Genomic DNA, 16,258 nt, shown 5'->3' with positions numbered 1-16,258 from the left:
AGAATAGATGGAGTCTTTGAGTAACATTCAGGTTTAGGATTGTCTTATTATGAATTAAATCAGGGCCTGGGGCCATACTGTGTGACAAGTCAAGAGCTTGAAGCAGTTCCCAGTCAATTAAAGATTCATTATATATTCAGCGTAACAGAGGGCGAAGAATAGGGTGACGTCTTCAACTTGCCTTTTATGCATTTCAAAGGTAGTCGGACAACAAAAGGATGCCAATGGTGTGGCAAAATGGGTCACAAGGTGTTTAACAAGAACCAACACATTGGTAGATATACTGCCATGAAGGAGGAGACACAGGACAGTTGTTGGTCTTTGGTGGTGCAGTAGACTACGAAGCTTGGCCCTCACCTTGGATGAAGGGGCATATGATCCCAAGAAGAAGACTTGGTGCTCCCAGCCTCCCTTTTTACTGTGTTTAATCAGACAGTGAGTCTTAGCACAGGGCCACTTTGAGACAACGATCAGTGGAGGATGCCATTTGAGGCTTTACGGGGACTTTTGCTAATCCTGAATAGCTGTTGCAATTTTTTTCAGTCTACTATGGCACTGGATGTTGGCACAGTGGACCCATAGAAAGGGAATAGCGCTCCATTGCCAGGAGCGATCATGTAAGATAAATCTACATCAACCTCGTCGATGCAATCTGACAGAGTAGGGACAAAAGAGACAACAGAGGTATACAACTGCCACTTGGCTCTTGCGAGAACCCACCGTGGTAACTGGTTTGTCAGGCTGTGATAAGGAAGTGACAGGATCACTGGAGAATGATAACTGTCAAGAAGATCACCACATAGTGACCACTGTAGTTACACTACAAGATGGAGAAGTGATTGTAAGGTTGATAACTGAAAAGATGCCTTGGATGGCACTGCAGAGGGCAGGAGAGACAGATCAAGATCAGAAAGGAACTGGACAAACAGAAGGCCCCTATCAGGCAACGTGATACTTCCCATATTGGTTTGTTTTTGTTTTAGGGTGCAAAAACAACTAGGGTCATACACGGTACTGTCAAAACTGTAAAACACAAAGACAAAGAGAGGAATTAAAAATGACTACACGTAAATCCCAATCGATGGAAGAGAAGAAAGCTAAAAACAGGGATGTGGAGAAAGGTCTATAAAATATCTCATAGAGAAACGGAATCCCGAACTAAAAATTAAATGGCCTTCACCACACTGCTATGACAGACAAAAAGTAAAACGCGGTAGACAGCCCACATATCATTCATTAAAATGGCCGATAATTCAGATGCCAAACACAAATGGGAACATAAGTGGTTAAAAAAAAGGGCATTCCGTCAGGAAATGGTGGACAGTTAAAAGTTGGACACAATGTGCACAAACTGGTGGGGGAGCACCACTCAACAGATGATGATGGCTAAAAAGACAGTGCCCAATATGCAACCTAGTTAAAATGATCTCCTCACTGCCAGAGGGCCAAGAGGAAGTCGTCCAAGCCACTGAAAGAGGCTTTAATAACATGGAGCTTGTTCCCATGAAGAGAGGACCAGCGGTGATGCCAAAAAGACACCACCTGCTGACAGACAGTAACACAAAGATCATCAGAGGGAATGTAAGAAGTAGCAGGCTGACATACAGGGACTGTAGCCTTGGCAGCAGCGTCAGCAGCCTCGCTTCCTGTCAGACCGACATGACTAGGGACCCACATAAACATCACAGTGGCTACATCAAGAGTGAGCAAGCGACAGCTTTCCTGGACCCATTGCACTAAGGGTGTGTAGCACACAGAGGTTTTGAAGGGCACTGAGAGAGTCTGAGCAGATGACACATTTGAAAAGCCTTTGTCGCCGGATGTACTGCATGGCCTGATACAGGGAAAACAGCTCTGTTATAAATACTGAGCAGTGTTCCGGAAGCTGATACTGAAAAACGGGCACCAGTGTCAAAGGTACACCTGACACCATGATCCGTCCGAGAGCCATTAGTGTACACAAAGGTACCACGCAAAGTTCTATGCGAAGGTAGTGATACTGAAGGCGATAGAGTGAGGTTGGAGTAGTGGCCTTAGGAAGCAAATGAGGGGCCAAGGTGAACATGGGCCCACCACACAAAGCGAAGGTAGTGAAGGGTTCACACCCACCAGGAAGTTGCAGGGAGGGTAAGTTAAGCTGCCAGACCAAGAGCCAAAGCGAACTCCAGGAGGTAACAGAGAACAGGGACACATCCCATACTGGCAATCCAAGGAGTCATCAAAGAAGGAGGCATAGGTTGGGTGGCCATGCTTGGCAGACAAATGGCATGCATACCTGGTGAGGAGAAAATCACAGCAGTATGACAGTGGTAGTTTGGCATACAGACTCTCAATTGGCCTAGTGTAAAAGACACTGGTGACCAAACGGATGCCACGATGGTGGATAGTATTGAGACAGCATAAGAGGGACAGACGTGCAGATGCATAAACAAAGCACCCATAGTCTAGTTTCGAAAGGACAAGGGACCGGTACAAATGGAGGAGGGTGGTTTGATCTGCATCTCAGGAAGTACCATTGAGGACACGTAGAACACTGAGGGACTGCATATAGTGGTCTGCCAGGTAAGACACATTGGAGGACCAAGGAAGTATCCTATCAAGCATGAGCCCCAGGAAGTTCATAGTTTCAATGAACAGAAGAGCAATAGGCCCAAGATATAAAGACGGCAGAAGAAACCAACTGCGCAGCTAGAAATTCATACAAACGTTTTTGTCAGTGGAAAACCAAAAGCCATTGCTGATGCTCCATGAATAAAGATGATCAAGACACTGCTGAAGATGCCGCTCAATGAGAGAAGTCCGTAGAGAACTGCAATAGATGGTAAAATCATCAACGAAAAGGGATGCCCGCGGGATACAGGCCATTACAGGGTTAATGGCGATAGCAAAGAGGACGATGCTCGGGAGAGAACGGTTCTAATGGCTCTACGTACTGTGGGACTTAACATCTGAGGTCATCAGTCCCCTACACTTAGAACTACATAAACTTAATTAACATAAGGACATCACACACATCTATGCCTAAGGCAGGATTCGAACCTGCGACCATAGCAGCAACGCGGTTCCGGACTGAAGCGCCTAGAACCACTCAGGAGAGAACCCTGAGGCACACCGTTTTTCTGGATAATGGTGTCCAACAAGGCAAAATCCACACATACCTTGAAAACTCAGTCTTTTAAAAATTCCTGAAGGAAACAGGGCAGGCGACCACAGAATCCCTACATGTAGAGCATACGGAGGATACCAGTCCTCCAGCAAGTGCTGTAGGCTTTCTACAAATCAAAAAACACTGCCACAGTCTGGGATTTCTGCAGAAAACCAGTCATGATATGGGTGGACAAAATGACGAGACAGTCAACTGCAGAACGCCGCGCTTGAAATACAACTTTGCAGTGGTTGGCAAAGTGCAAGACTTGAGCCACCATATCAGCTGGGCATGAATAATACATTCCATCATCTTGCAAACACAGCTGATGAGAGAAATGGGATGGTAGCTAGAAGGAAGCTATTTGTCTTTACTGGGCTTAGGTACGGGTATGACAGAGGCTTCACACCAGCGTTTGGGAAACATGCACTCTGCCCAGATGCAGTTGTACATATTAAGCAAGAGAAAGGTGATGCAACATCTGAATGTGAACAGTACCTGGCCCTGGGGCAGAGAATTGGGATGAACTGAGAGCACGATCTAGCTCCCTCATAGTAAAGGCGGCATTGTAGCACTCATGATTCTTTTGAGTGGAGAAAGGTATCGCCCGAGCCGCTTCCACTCATTTCTGATGGAGGAAGGCATGGTGACAGTGGGAGGAGCTTGAAATCTCCATGATTGCCAATGTTTCCGATGGCGCGCTCCTTCCAACTGGGGGCCCCCTTCAGAAGGGGACACAACTACCTTAGGTGACCGTTCATACCTCACGTCACACCTCCCAAACACCTGACAGAGGGACCAATCGGCAATATGGGAAGGTAGCAGCTTACCCCTCCCTGGCCCTGGCCTGTACCTGGGGGTAAGTGCAAACCCTACATGTCGACCTGGGGCTGGGAATTGCGTGTTTCCCAGTCACCTTTTATGCGTCAGATGCATGGGCCGGGCTTCAGGAGCGCACAGGAAGGAAGAAGAAAAAGAGTAACCTCAAATGCCGAAGCTAAGGAATGATAGGAGAAGGGGAATGAAAAAAGAAAGAAGGAACAAAAGACAGTGGAGAAATTGATCTGATTTCAGCAACTGAATATGCAGAACACATTTCCAACAATATAACATGCCTGGTTCCCCATGGGAGGGGAAAAAGAATAGCAAGAAGATAGACATGCAGCATGTAAGGGAAAAGATGCTGCAAAGGGTGGGGCCCCATGGTAGCCAAGCACAAACCCACCAAAGAGCGGCAAGGCGCCTGGAGGTTTCCATGTTGGGTAGCGCACATTGAAAGAGGAAGAGAGTCATTGAATTAAGGTGGTCTCCTGTAGGTGTGTAAGTGTTTTGCATGGGGTTAAATGAATGTCAAAAATGTGGATCATTGGGGTAATTCACACTGACACTTACTGTTTCCAATGTGGTACAGAGGAGAAGCCACTCACTGAGGACATCTGTATGAATCAATCACATGCTCTCTCGAGACAAGTACGGTTCTGACAGAATAATGGTAATGGTCATCACTGAGATGTGTTTCTTGGAGAGCAACATAGATCGTTGGACAGGAGGAAATTATCTGTTGTAATTCTAGTAGCTGTCAGTAATATCCATTCCAGTTTGACTTGAGCATCACACAAGAGTGCACTGGTAAGGTGTGACAGGGTCAGGATCACAGATCACAGTCCAGGACCACCGTCTGTCACCAGTGGGGATAGAACAATAGAACAACAACAATAACAATCTCAATAGGAAAGGGAAGGGTACACTAGCTGAGACGATAGCAAAAAGAGGGAGGGGGGGGGGGTAATGAAGCTCATGGGAGTACTTCTTTTTTAGGCTAAGATTAGAGTCCAGTCATCCAACATTGACTGAAATTAAGCTTAATGAGAAGCTCAGACAGGAGGATACTAGAGATGTTAAAATAACACAAGGTTCTCATAACTGTACAGTGAAAAATAATGTTAGTATACTATTGCAGCAGAATATTGGGGGATTAAAAAACAAAGTAAATGAGCTTCTTGTTTGTTTAGAAGATTTAGAAACTGAGGGTGGAATAGATGTACTATGCCTGTCTGAACATCATATAGTCACAGGTATTTAAATGGTAAATGTAGGTGGATATAAGCTTTCACGGCATGTAAGCAGAGACAATATGAAGAGAGGAGGAGTTGCCATATATGTTAAAGCTGTCATAATGTGAAAAATTTGGAAACTAAAAAATTTTGTGTAGAGCAACATATAGAATCACATGCATGTGAGCTTAAACTAAATAATGGCACTTTTATAACTGTAGCCATTTTCCCCCCATTGGTAAATTTTCAACTATTTTTTGAAAAACTTGGATTCTTCGTTGTGCTATCCATCAGACAGATGGAAGCAAACTATTGTTTGTGAGGATTTGAATGTAGATTCTCTGAAAGAGTCTGATAGAGAGCTTGACCTTGAAGTACTACTTGGTTCTTACAATTTGACGTCAATTATTGATTTTCCAACTCAGATGGTACAGGAAAGCAGCACAATGATAGATAATGTTTTTATAGACCAAGATAACAATGTGTGTGTGTGTGTGTGTGTGTGAGAGAGAGAGAGAAAATCTGCTACAAACTTGGCAAAATTTCACAAAGACATTTTAAATGCTTAGCCAAGCATACTGGGAGGACTGTATGAGTCGCACACAGAGCTACAAGTGGATTAAACATTTTCAACAGCGCAGAATGTCGGTCTGTGACAATTCCAAGTCTAGACATCCTTCCACACCAACAGCTGATGGCCATGTGAATAGCATTCAAGCTGTGATTTGCAAAATTGTCGTTTAACTGCTGGGGAAGTTGCTGAGGAGGTGGACATCAGTGTAGGATCATGCAATCAAATTTTGAGTGAAAAGTTTGAGATGTGTTGTCTCAGTGCAAAATTCGTACCGTGTTTGTTGACTGAAGAACACAAACAGACCCATGTTGAATTGTGCGAGGAACTCCTTGCCACCGTTAATCACAATGAAAACTTTCTTAAGAATATCATGACTTGAGATATTGTCAATTCCATGAGAGTTTTTGGTTTTGAGGAAGAAGTGCATTCTAATTTCTTTGGCAGAGCATGGAATAATTGTAGTTTGTCTGTGTGACTACCAATCTTCTGAGCTTCTTCAAGGAATTGTTAATATGTTGGCTACCTGACAGCTATAATTTATTATCGGCTGTTTTCTTTCAAAGTCCTCTCATTCTTTAACTAATTTCTCAGTTTCTCTTTTAACTGATTCCCATATAGATATCATTTCACAATCTAAATCAGTGACTTCAGACATCATACAGAGATATCCTGATTTTTAATCACTTTCTTTGACAGCCATATTTCTTGTTAAACAGTCCTACTTCTCTGTTTGTCCTAATCATCCAAACATTTCCTTTGTCTTACACATGATATTTCGATTCCTTCTGTAATATAGGGCTTTATGACGTCCTGTTAGTACCACAGTGCCTTGTTTTCTTGGCAAAACAGCTGCAGAGTGATACAAACCCGTATCAAATATACAAACCAAGGCACCACAGCATTAATGCACTGGACTCACATTCAGGAGTAGTGTGGGGTTCGAATCTCTCACCAGCCATATTGACTTGAGTATTCCATGGTTTCCCCAAGTTACTACAGTGAAAACTGGGATAGTTCCATTGAATAGGCAAGAGCCAACCTGCCCCATTATTGAACTAGCTGATTCAAGTTTGCATGTGTTTTACATATGTATATATTACATCTGTAATTGATCTGATATGTTCTGCAAAAATACCTAAGTACACTAAATCTATAAATACATAAATTTTGAACTGACATTTGTCTTGCATATGCATCCCACCAGTCAGCTTCATGTAAGGCTGCTTTGCAGCTTTCTGTTGTCAGTTCATCAATTATTCTTACTGTTTTCCATATTGCCTCATAAGTATGTGTATGAGTCTCTTCCAAATGGGATCCTTAGATTGTAAACATAGTGAAACCTTACAAATAGAATACCGGCAGTGGGGCTACAACATATCTCTCAACTGTAAATACAGCTCACCACTGTGACTATGACACCATTTCCATATATGATATTTATAAAACATGAACTGTAGGCACTAACTGAATGCAACAAAGAACTGTTTCCTGAAAGAATACATAACAGGACCCTGTACAGATTAAAATTATGTATAAAGAAAATACCTGTGTTGTTGTTCCTGTAACAAGTTTGCAGGCTTCCGTTGAAAGCTTCCTTTTCTCACCAGCTTCCTTGAATACAACATTACAGGCCTTATTCTTGCAACAGACACCTCTTGTTCCATTATATGTCCCACATTTTGGGCATTTACGAACTCCTCGAAGTGTTGCTCTGCCCAAATCTGAAAGTAGTGCTTTAAGCCTGGCGCTGTCATTGGGCATATTCAGCTCTGCAATACAAATCAATAGTTGCATCTTCAACAAACCAATAAATAAACAAAACATACAATTCAAAGATTTACATGTTTCAGAATCTAGACCCAATCACTGTCAAAACACAACATAACATAACCATATACACAAACTGCAGGTGCCACGATACTGTAAACAGCAATCAACTCTTTTTTTTCTTTTCTTTTCTTTACAACCAGGACTACATTCATCATGTTCAAAATTGACAGGTTACGAAATAAAATCAATGCGGACTATCCTTCAAAGAAAGCCAGAGGAAGGAGGTATAGAAGGTGCAGTATTTCTGGTAAGAATAATGTGAACATCTTTTAAGGCTATGGTTTATGTAGTAATTATTTTAACAGTTTTTTAAACTGGTTGCTGTATTTGCGATTCAAAGCCATTCTGAAGCAAGAAGAACTATCAAGTACCTCCAGAGCAAATGTTTGTAAGAGGGTTGAAAATATTTCCAGCAAGGCAATAAAATTGATGGCCCAAGTTTTATATTTAGTAGATACGTCATCTATGAAACGCACCCTTCCTTCAGGATAATTTTCCAAAGAGACTGAGATATATCATTCTTACAGTATCATGAAAAGGAAAGTTGCTACTCACTACATAGCAAAGACTCGAGTCGCAGATAGGCACAACAAAACGGCTCTCACAATTAAAGCTTTCAGCCATTAAGGCCTTTTCAACAATAGACAAAACACACACACACACACACACACACACACACACACACACACACACACACACACACAGACACAGACACAGACTGCAGTCTCAGGCAATTGAAACCACACTGCAACCAGTAGCAGCGCCACGATTGGGTGGGGGTAAGGAGGAGGCTGGGACGGGGAGGGATAGTATGGTAGGGGTGGCAGACAGTGAAGTGCTGCAGGTTAGGGGTAGGGAGAGTGGAAGGGGGGCAGGGGGGAGTAGCAGAAAAGGAGAGAAACAAAAAGACTGAGTGTGGTGGTGGAATGACGGCTGTGTAGTGCTCGAATGGAAACAGGGCAGGGGGTTGAATGGGTGAGGACAGTGACTAACGAAGATTGAGGCCAAGAAAGTTATGGGAATGTAGGATGTACTACAGGGAAAGTTCCCACCTGTGCAATTCAGAAAAGCTTATGTTAGTGGGAAGGATCCATATGGCATAGGCAGTGAAGCAGTCATTGAAATGAAGGATATGATGAAAGTGCTAGAGCACTTGCCCACGAAAGGCAAAGGTCCCGAATTCGAGTCTCGGTCTGACACACAGTTTTAATCTGCCAGGAAGTTTCATATCAGCACACACTCGGCTGCAGAGTGAAAATCTCATTCTGGAAACATCCCCCAGGCTGTTGCTAAGCCATGTCTCCACAATATCCTTTCTTTCGGGAGTGCTAGTTCTGCAAGGTTCGCAGGACAGCTTTTGTAAAGTTTGGAAGGTAGGAGATGAGGTACTGGCAGAAGTAAAGCTGTGAGGATGGGGCGTGAGTCGTACATGGGTAGCTCAGTTGGTAGAGCACTTGCCCGCGAAAGGCAAAGGTCCCGAGTTCGAGTTTTGGTCCAGCACACAGTTTTAATCTGCCAGGAAGTTTTATATCAGCGCACACTCCACTACAGAGTGAAAATCTCATTCTGAAGGATATGATGTTTAGCAGCGTGTTCAGCAACAGGGTGGTCCACTTGTTTCTTCACCACAGTCTGTTGTTGGCCCTTCATGGGGACAGACAGCTTTTTGGTTGGCATTCCTACATGGAATGCAGCACAGTGGTTGTAGCTTAGCTTGTAGATCACATGACTGGTTTCACAGGTAGCCCTGCCTTTGATGGGATAGGTGAAGTTAGTGACCGAACTGGAGTAGGTGGTGGTAGGAGGATGTATGGGACAGGTCTTGCATCTAGGTCTATTACAGGAGTATGAGCCCTGAGGCAGGGGATTGGGAGCAGGGGTTGTGTTAGGATGGACAAGTATGTTGTGTAGGTTCGGTGGACGGTGGAATACCACTGTGGCAGGGGTGCGATGGATAGTGGGCAGGACATTTCTCATTTCAGGGTACCACGAGAAGTAATCGAAACCCTGGAGGAGAATATAATTCCGTTGTTCCAGTCCTAGGTTGTACTGAGTTACAAGGGGAATGCTCCTCTGTGGACGGATGGTGGGACTTTGGGAGGTGGTGGAAGACTGGAAAGGTAAGGCAAGGGAGATTTGTTTTTGTACAAGTTTGGGAGGATAATAGTGGTCAGTGAAGCCTTCAGTGAGACCCTTGGTATATTTTGAGAGAGACAGCTCATCACTGCACATGTGATGACCACAGGTAGCTAGGCTGTACGGAAGGGACTCCTTGGAATAGAACGGGTGGCAGCTGTCGAAGTGGAGGTGTTGCTGGTGGTTTGTAAGTATGATACGGACAGAGATACTGATGTAGCTACCTTTGAGGTTGAGGTCAACATCTAGGAAGGTGGCTTGTTGGGTTGAGTAGGACCAGGTGAAGCAACTGGGGAGAAGTTGTTGAGGTTCTGGAGGAGAGTGGACATGGTGCCCTCACCTTTGATCCAGATAGCAAAGATGGCATCAATGAATTTGAACCAGGTTGAGGAGTTTAGAATTGTGGGTTTTTAGGAAGACCCTTAGTATATTTTGAGAGGGACTGCTCTTCACTGCAGATACGATGATCATGGGTGGCTTGGCTGCAAGGAAGGAACTTCTTGGTATGGAACGGGTGGCAGCTGTCAAAGTGGAGGTATTGCTGGTGGTTAGTAGGTTTGACATGGACGGAAGTACTGATGTAGACATCTTTGAGGTGGAGGTCAACATCTAGGAAGTTGGCTTGTTGGGTTGAGTAGGACCAGGCGAAGCAACTGGGGGAGAAGTTGTTGAGGCTCTGGAAGAGTGTGGACAGGTTGTCCTCACCTTTGATCCAGATAGCAAAGATGGCATCAATGAATCTGAAACAGGTGAAGGGTTTGGAATTCTGGTTTTTAGGGAGGGCTCCTCTAGGTGGCCCATAAACGAAGTTGTCGTAGGATGGTGCCATGCTGGTTTCTATACCCCAACCCCAGATTTGTTTGTAGGTAATGCCTTCAAAGGAGAAGTAATTGTGGGTGAGGGGACCAAACTATTAGGTCATCATTTCCTTGTTCCTATTAAAACAATTCCACAAGGGAGAGAATAAAACAAACGAGACTTACAACACTAAACTGGAAGAAAGGGGAAAACTGCAAGAATGAGCAAAGGGCAACCAACACTACAATGGATAAAATAGGACAAGAAAACAACTGAGAGATGCAAGAAACAGGTAGAGGAAATTAAAACAAGAGAGCATATGACCACAGCTGGCTGATCACGAGAATAAAAAGGATAAGCCAGCCACTCTGCAACACATTAAAACCTCCAGCCTAAAAGCACTAGGGTGGAGGACACAGAGGGACAAAGGACATGCACTAAAACTTAGATAGAATGACAAAACGCACCCTGGCATATTAAACGTAAAACTAAACTAGCCGATGCGTTGTCAGCTAATTAATGGTAACAAGTCCAGTAACCGAAGATTTCATTGCAGGCCAGCCAAAGTGGGACAGCGCAACACATGGGCCACTGTCAATCGTGTGCCGCACCGACACTGAGGTGAGTCATCACGGCGCAGGAGATAGCCATGGGTCACCCAAGTGTGGCCAATGTGGAGCCGGCAGAGAACCACTGAGTCCCTGTGAGAGGCCCACATGGAAGACTCCCATGCATTCGTAGTCTCCTTAATGACACACAGTTTGTTGTGCATACCGAGGTTATGCCATTCTGTCTCCCAGAGCCGAAAAACCTTGTGGTCCAATAACGAACACAGGTCAGTTGCAAGTATGTTGATCTCCATAAGTGGTTTCCGTGTAGCTTGTTTAGCCAGCCTCTCAGCAAATTCATTGCCTGGGATGCTGACGTGTCCTGGGGTCCAGACAAACACCAATGAATGACTGGACTGTTCCAGGGTATAATGGACTCCCGGATGGTCGCTACCAATGGATGGCGAGAGAAGCATTGGTCGATAGCTTGTAGACTGCTCAAAGAGTCAGTACAGAGAAGAAACAACTCACCAGGGCATTAGCGAATGTACTCAAGAGCACGAGATATGGCCGCCAGCTCTGCAGTGAAAACACTGCAGCCATCTGGCAAGGAGTGCTGTTCAATATGTCCTCAGTGAACATAGGTGAAGCCAACGTGACCATCAGCCATTGAGCCATCTGCATAAACCCCTTCAGAGCCCCAGGACACATCAAGAATTGATAGGAAGTGACAGTGCATAGCCGTGGGGTTAACTGAGTCCTCAGGGCCATGCGAAAAGTCTAAATGAAGCTTTGGCCTATGTTTACACCATGCAGGAGTACGTGAATGGACCTCGAGTAGAGGTGTTACAGGGAAGGACTCCAGTTCAGACAGAAGAGATCGGACATGAACCGCAATTGTAAGAACTGACCTGGGCTGCTGATGAGGACAATGAACCGCCATTGTTGGGAGGAGGAGACGGTAATTTGGATGCTCATGAGAGCTACGAATGTGTGCAACATAACTGACGAGAAGTTGTGCATGTTTGATCACCAATGGAGGGACTCTTGCCTCCACCAGAACACTGGTCACCGGACTCGTTCTAAAAGACCCGTCACTAGTCCAACTGCTTAGTGGTGCACTGGGTTGATTAAACACAATGCTGAGGGCGCCACCGAACCATAAACCAGACTCCCAGAGTCATGGTGGGATTGAACAAGGGCTCTGTAGAATTGCAGCAGCGTAGAGCGATCAGCAGCGAGGGCATTGAGGTGCTGCCAGGACTTCCACTTAAGCTGATGAAGGTGAGGAAGCCAAGTCAATCAAGCTTCGAAAACCAGTCCTAAGAATCAATATGTCTCCACTACAGTGAGTGGATTGTCATTGAGGTAAAGTTATGGTTTTGGATGAATGGTATGATGCCGACAGAAGTGCATGACACATGACTTTGCAGCTGAAAACTGGAAGCTGTGGGCTAGAGTCCACACCTGCACCTTGAGGATGGCTCCCTGTAGGCACCATTCAGCAACACCAGTACTATGAAATGCAGAAGTTGTCTGCATACAGAGAAGGTGAGATCAACGTTCCTACAGCTGCTGCTAGACCGTCAATGGCCACGGGAAATAGAGAGAGACACTTAATACAGAGCACTGCAGGACTCCATTCTCCTGGGGGGGAACTAAGGGAGGCACCAACTTGGACACGGAAAGTACAAAGCGACAGGAAGTTTTGGACAAAAATCAGAAACGGGCCCCACATACCCCACTCATATAAAGAGGCAAGGATATGATGTCGCCAGGTTGTGTCATAAGCTTTCTGTAAATCAAAAAAGACAGCAACCAGGTGTTCGCGCCAAAGGCTGTTCGGATAATGGACTCGAGGGACACAAGATTTTCAGTGGTAGAGCAACCCTGGTGGTAACCACCCTGGCATGGAGACAGTAGACCCCGTGACTCCAGGAGCCAACACAACCATGACTTATCATACATTCTAACAGCTTACAAAGAACATTGGTGAGGCTGATGAGCCGATAGCTATCCACACAAGCGGGTTTTTACCGAAGAGCACATTGTACGATAGTGCTCTCCCGCCGTTGTGATGGAAAGACACTGTTGTTGTTGTTGTGGTCTTCAGTCCTGAGACTGGTTTGATGCAGCTCTCCATGCTACTCTATCCTGTGCAAGCTTCTTCATCTCCCAGTACCTACTGCAACCTACATCCTTCTGAATCTGCTTAGTGTATACATCTCTTGGTCTCCCCCTACGATTTTTACCCTCCACGCTGCCCTCCAATACTAAATTGGTGATCCCTTGATGTCTCAGAACATGTCCTACCAACCGATCCCTTCTTCTGGTCAAGTTGTGCCACAAACTTCTCTTCTCCCAATCCTATTCAATACTTCCTCATTAGTTATGTGATCTACCCATCTAATCTTCAGCATTCTTCTGTAGCACCACATTTCAAAAGCTTCTATTCTCTTCTTGTCCAGACTATTTACCATCCATGTTTCACTTCCATACATGGCTACACTCCATACAAATACTTTCAGAAATGACTTCCTGACACTTAAATCTATATTCGATGTTAACAAATTTCTCTTCTTCAGAAACGCTTTCCTTGCCATTGCCAGCCTACATTTTATATCCTCTCTACTTCGACCATCATCAGTTATTTTGCTCCCCAAATAGCAAAACTCCTTTACTACTTTAAGTGTCTCATTTCCTAATCTAATTCCCTCAACATCACCCGACTTAATTCGACTACATTCCATTATCCTCGTTTTGCTTTTGTTGATGTTCATCTTATATCCTCCCTTCAAGACACCATCCATTCCGTTCAACTGGTCTTCCAAGTCCTCTGCTGTCTCTGACAGAATTACAATGTCATCGGCAAACCTCAACATTTTTATTTCTTCTCCATCGCACCATATCTGGTTGAAGATGGTGAGGAGATGTTGCCTGTAGTCCAATGATAGATGTTTAATCATCTGACTGTGGATACGATCTAACCCAGGAGCTGTGTCAGGGCAATGTGCAAGGGCACTGATGAGCTCCCACTCTGTAAATGGAGCATTATAAGGTTCACTGTGACATTCAGTGAATGAGAGAACTTTCCCTGCCACAGGCGCGGCTTGTGGTTTCTATACTGGGGAAGGCTGCGGCATTTATCGATCGGAGCCAACATAGACCTCGGGTAACACTAAAGATTAGTCTGACATAAACAACTAAAAATTCGGGGGGAGGGGGGTGGCAGATCACTCTCTACCCATAATTTTACGTACTGCATCTTCTATAATCAGGTATTAAATATGGTTAAAAGCTAACTTCGAATTAAAATCTTTGGTTAGTGTTTTTATACGTCATCATTACATATTCTGACACTTTGCAGCAAATCATATGAAAAGACGTGTTTTGGAGAGATCTTTAATGCGATGAATGTTAACTTTGCGGTTGCTTAATATTTTTGGTGTTTTCAGTACTAAACTTCAGGCGTTTATTGTGGTTAACCTCCAAAGCTCGAAGTTTACGAGTTCGCATGACGATACTGTCATGTTTTCGTGATGTCACAAGTCTTGTGCTGTAATTGGGTGGCATGAGCAATCCGTGCAACTGCCATTATAATTCACATGTTTGAGAAGTGAACAGTTCGTATTTATTGTGTATTATGAAAATATGTATTTATATGAAATAAAGCACTAAAGATCTCTCCAAAATACGTCATTTTTAGTATGGTTTGTTGTGCTAAAGTACACAAAATGTGACACTGTAGCGCAACACACTGTACCGGTACCAAAAGTGATTCGTTTCGGAAAATGTCATCACGTTTATGACTGGCTAAACATGACACTACACTTTTTTACTCACTTCACTTAATAGGCTAAGTAGGACTTAATATAAATAAATTACCTCTTATCAATTATGAATGCACTTTTGCTTACCTCAATTCATTTGTTTATAGACGAAGTCAGCTCGTCTCCCCTTCTGCGCAGCAAAATGGTCTATGACCATTTCATTGAAATTTGGCCGATTCAATAATTCTTTTTCTAGGGAACACATTGCAAGCGCACAAAGTCTGTCCTCATTCACAGTGTTCCGCATGAATGTTTTCACTCGCTTTAACGTCGAGAAGCAGCGTTCTGCCTCGCCGGTCGTCATAGGGAAGGTTACTATTATTTGCAGAAGTTTTACACTTTCAGGAAATGCTTTAGTCAGATTTTTATCGAAAAGAAAGTTCAACAAGGTCAAAGCACCTGACGCCTTCATAAAATCTTTTCGGCTGTACAACACGTTCAGCTCATGACGTAGATCAGAAGACTGTAAATTGAACAAATTAACAGCTAATTTAAACGCTTTTTCCGGAAAAATAGTTTATTTTTTTGCAAACAACGATGGATCAAACAGCTGTGCAATCGATAAGTGATCATTGAAACTAAATCGTTCTCTGATCTGAGTTGTGATGAGGTCGCAAACGTTTCGTGCACACACTATTCTTGATTCTGTGAAACGTCCCCGTTTTCCAGTTGGTTCTACGTGTTCCCAGTGATCGGCAGTTTCACGTGAGGCCCTAATTTGCTGGACAGAATCTGCAAAGTGTGAAACATATTCAACAGTTTTCACTGCATCAATATTCCTCTGCTGCAGTTGATTAAAGAGAATGTCATAGTGAGGCATGACTGTATTGGCTCTGAGCACTATGGGACTCAACTGCTGAGGTCATTAGTCCCCTAGAACTTAGAACTAGTTAAACCTAACTAACCTAAGGACATCACAAACATCCATGCCCGAGGCAGGATTCAAACCTGCGACCGTAGCGGTCTTGCGGTTCCAGACTGCAGCGCCTTTAACCGCACGGCCACTTCGGCCGGCTCATGACAAAAAAAAAAACCAGAAGAGGAAATCTTCGTCTTGCAGGAAACCCTTCAGTCCCGTGGCCTTGTTTATTGTCTTGTAATCACTGGCATCATCATCAATAATTCTTTCTAGGCACTCAACAATTTCCTTTTGGTATTTGTACACAGTGGTTACGCTCCGTGATTTAAAATTCCATCTGATGGACTGAGGACAGGTAGGAATATGCTTCTTCACTACTTCGTCAAGAATGGCTGTACGGCTAGAAGACCGGGAAAAAAAGGTGGAAATTCCTTCCAAGTTGCTAAAGAAGATCCGCACTAGTTTATTGCCCGTCACACAACGT

The 16,258-nt window shown here is 44.1% G+C and overlaps 1 protein-coding gene across 1 annotated transcript in view; it reads right to left on the bottom strand.

Moving 5' to 3' along the window:
• Positions 1-16,258, bottom strand: part of LOC126473885 (uncharacterized protein C2orf42) — a gene marked incomplete in the record, with an annotated part of 222,134 nt that overhangs the window by 181,265 nt on the left and 24,611 nt on the right. The window contains 1 exon segment of the mRNA XM_050101223.1: positions 7,319-7,542. Coding sequence (XP_049957180.1) covers positions 7,319-7,534 — 216 coding nt within the window.

Source organism: Schistocerca serialis, chromosome 4 (assembly GCF_023864345.2).
Source record: "Schistocerca serialis cubense isolate TAMUIC-IGC-003099 chromosome 4, iqSchSeri2.2, whole genome shotgun sequence".
Taxonomy (NCBI): Eukaryota; Metazoa; Arthropoda; class Insecta; order Orthoptera; family Acrididae; genus Schistocerca; species Schistocerca serialis.
Note: the sequence above shows the minus strand (reverse complement) of the source record. Positions and strands in the feature narration are given on the sequence as shown.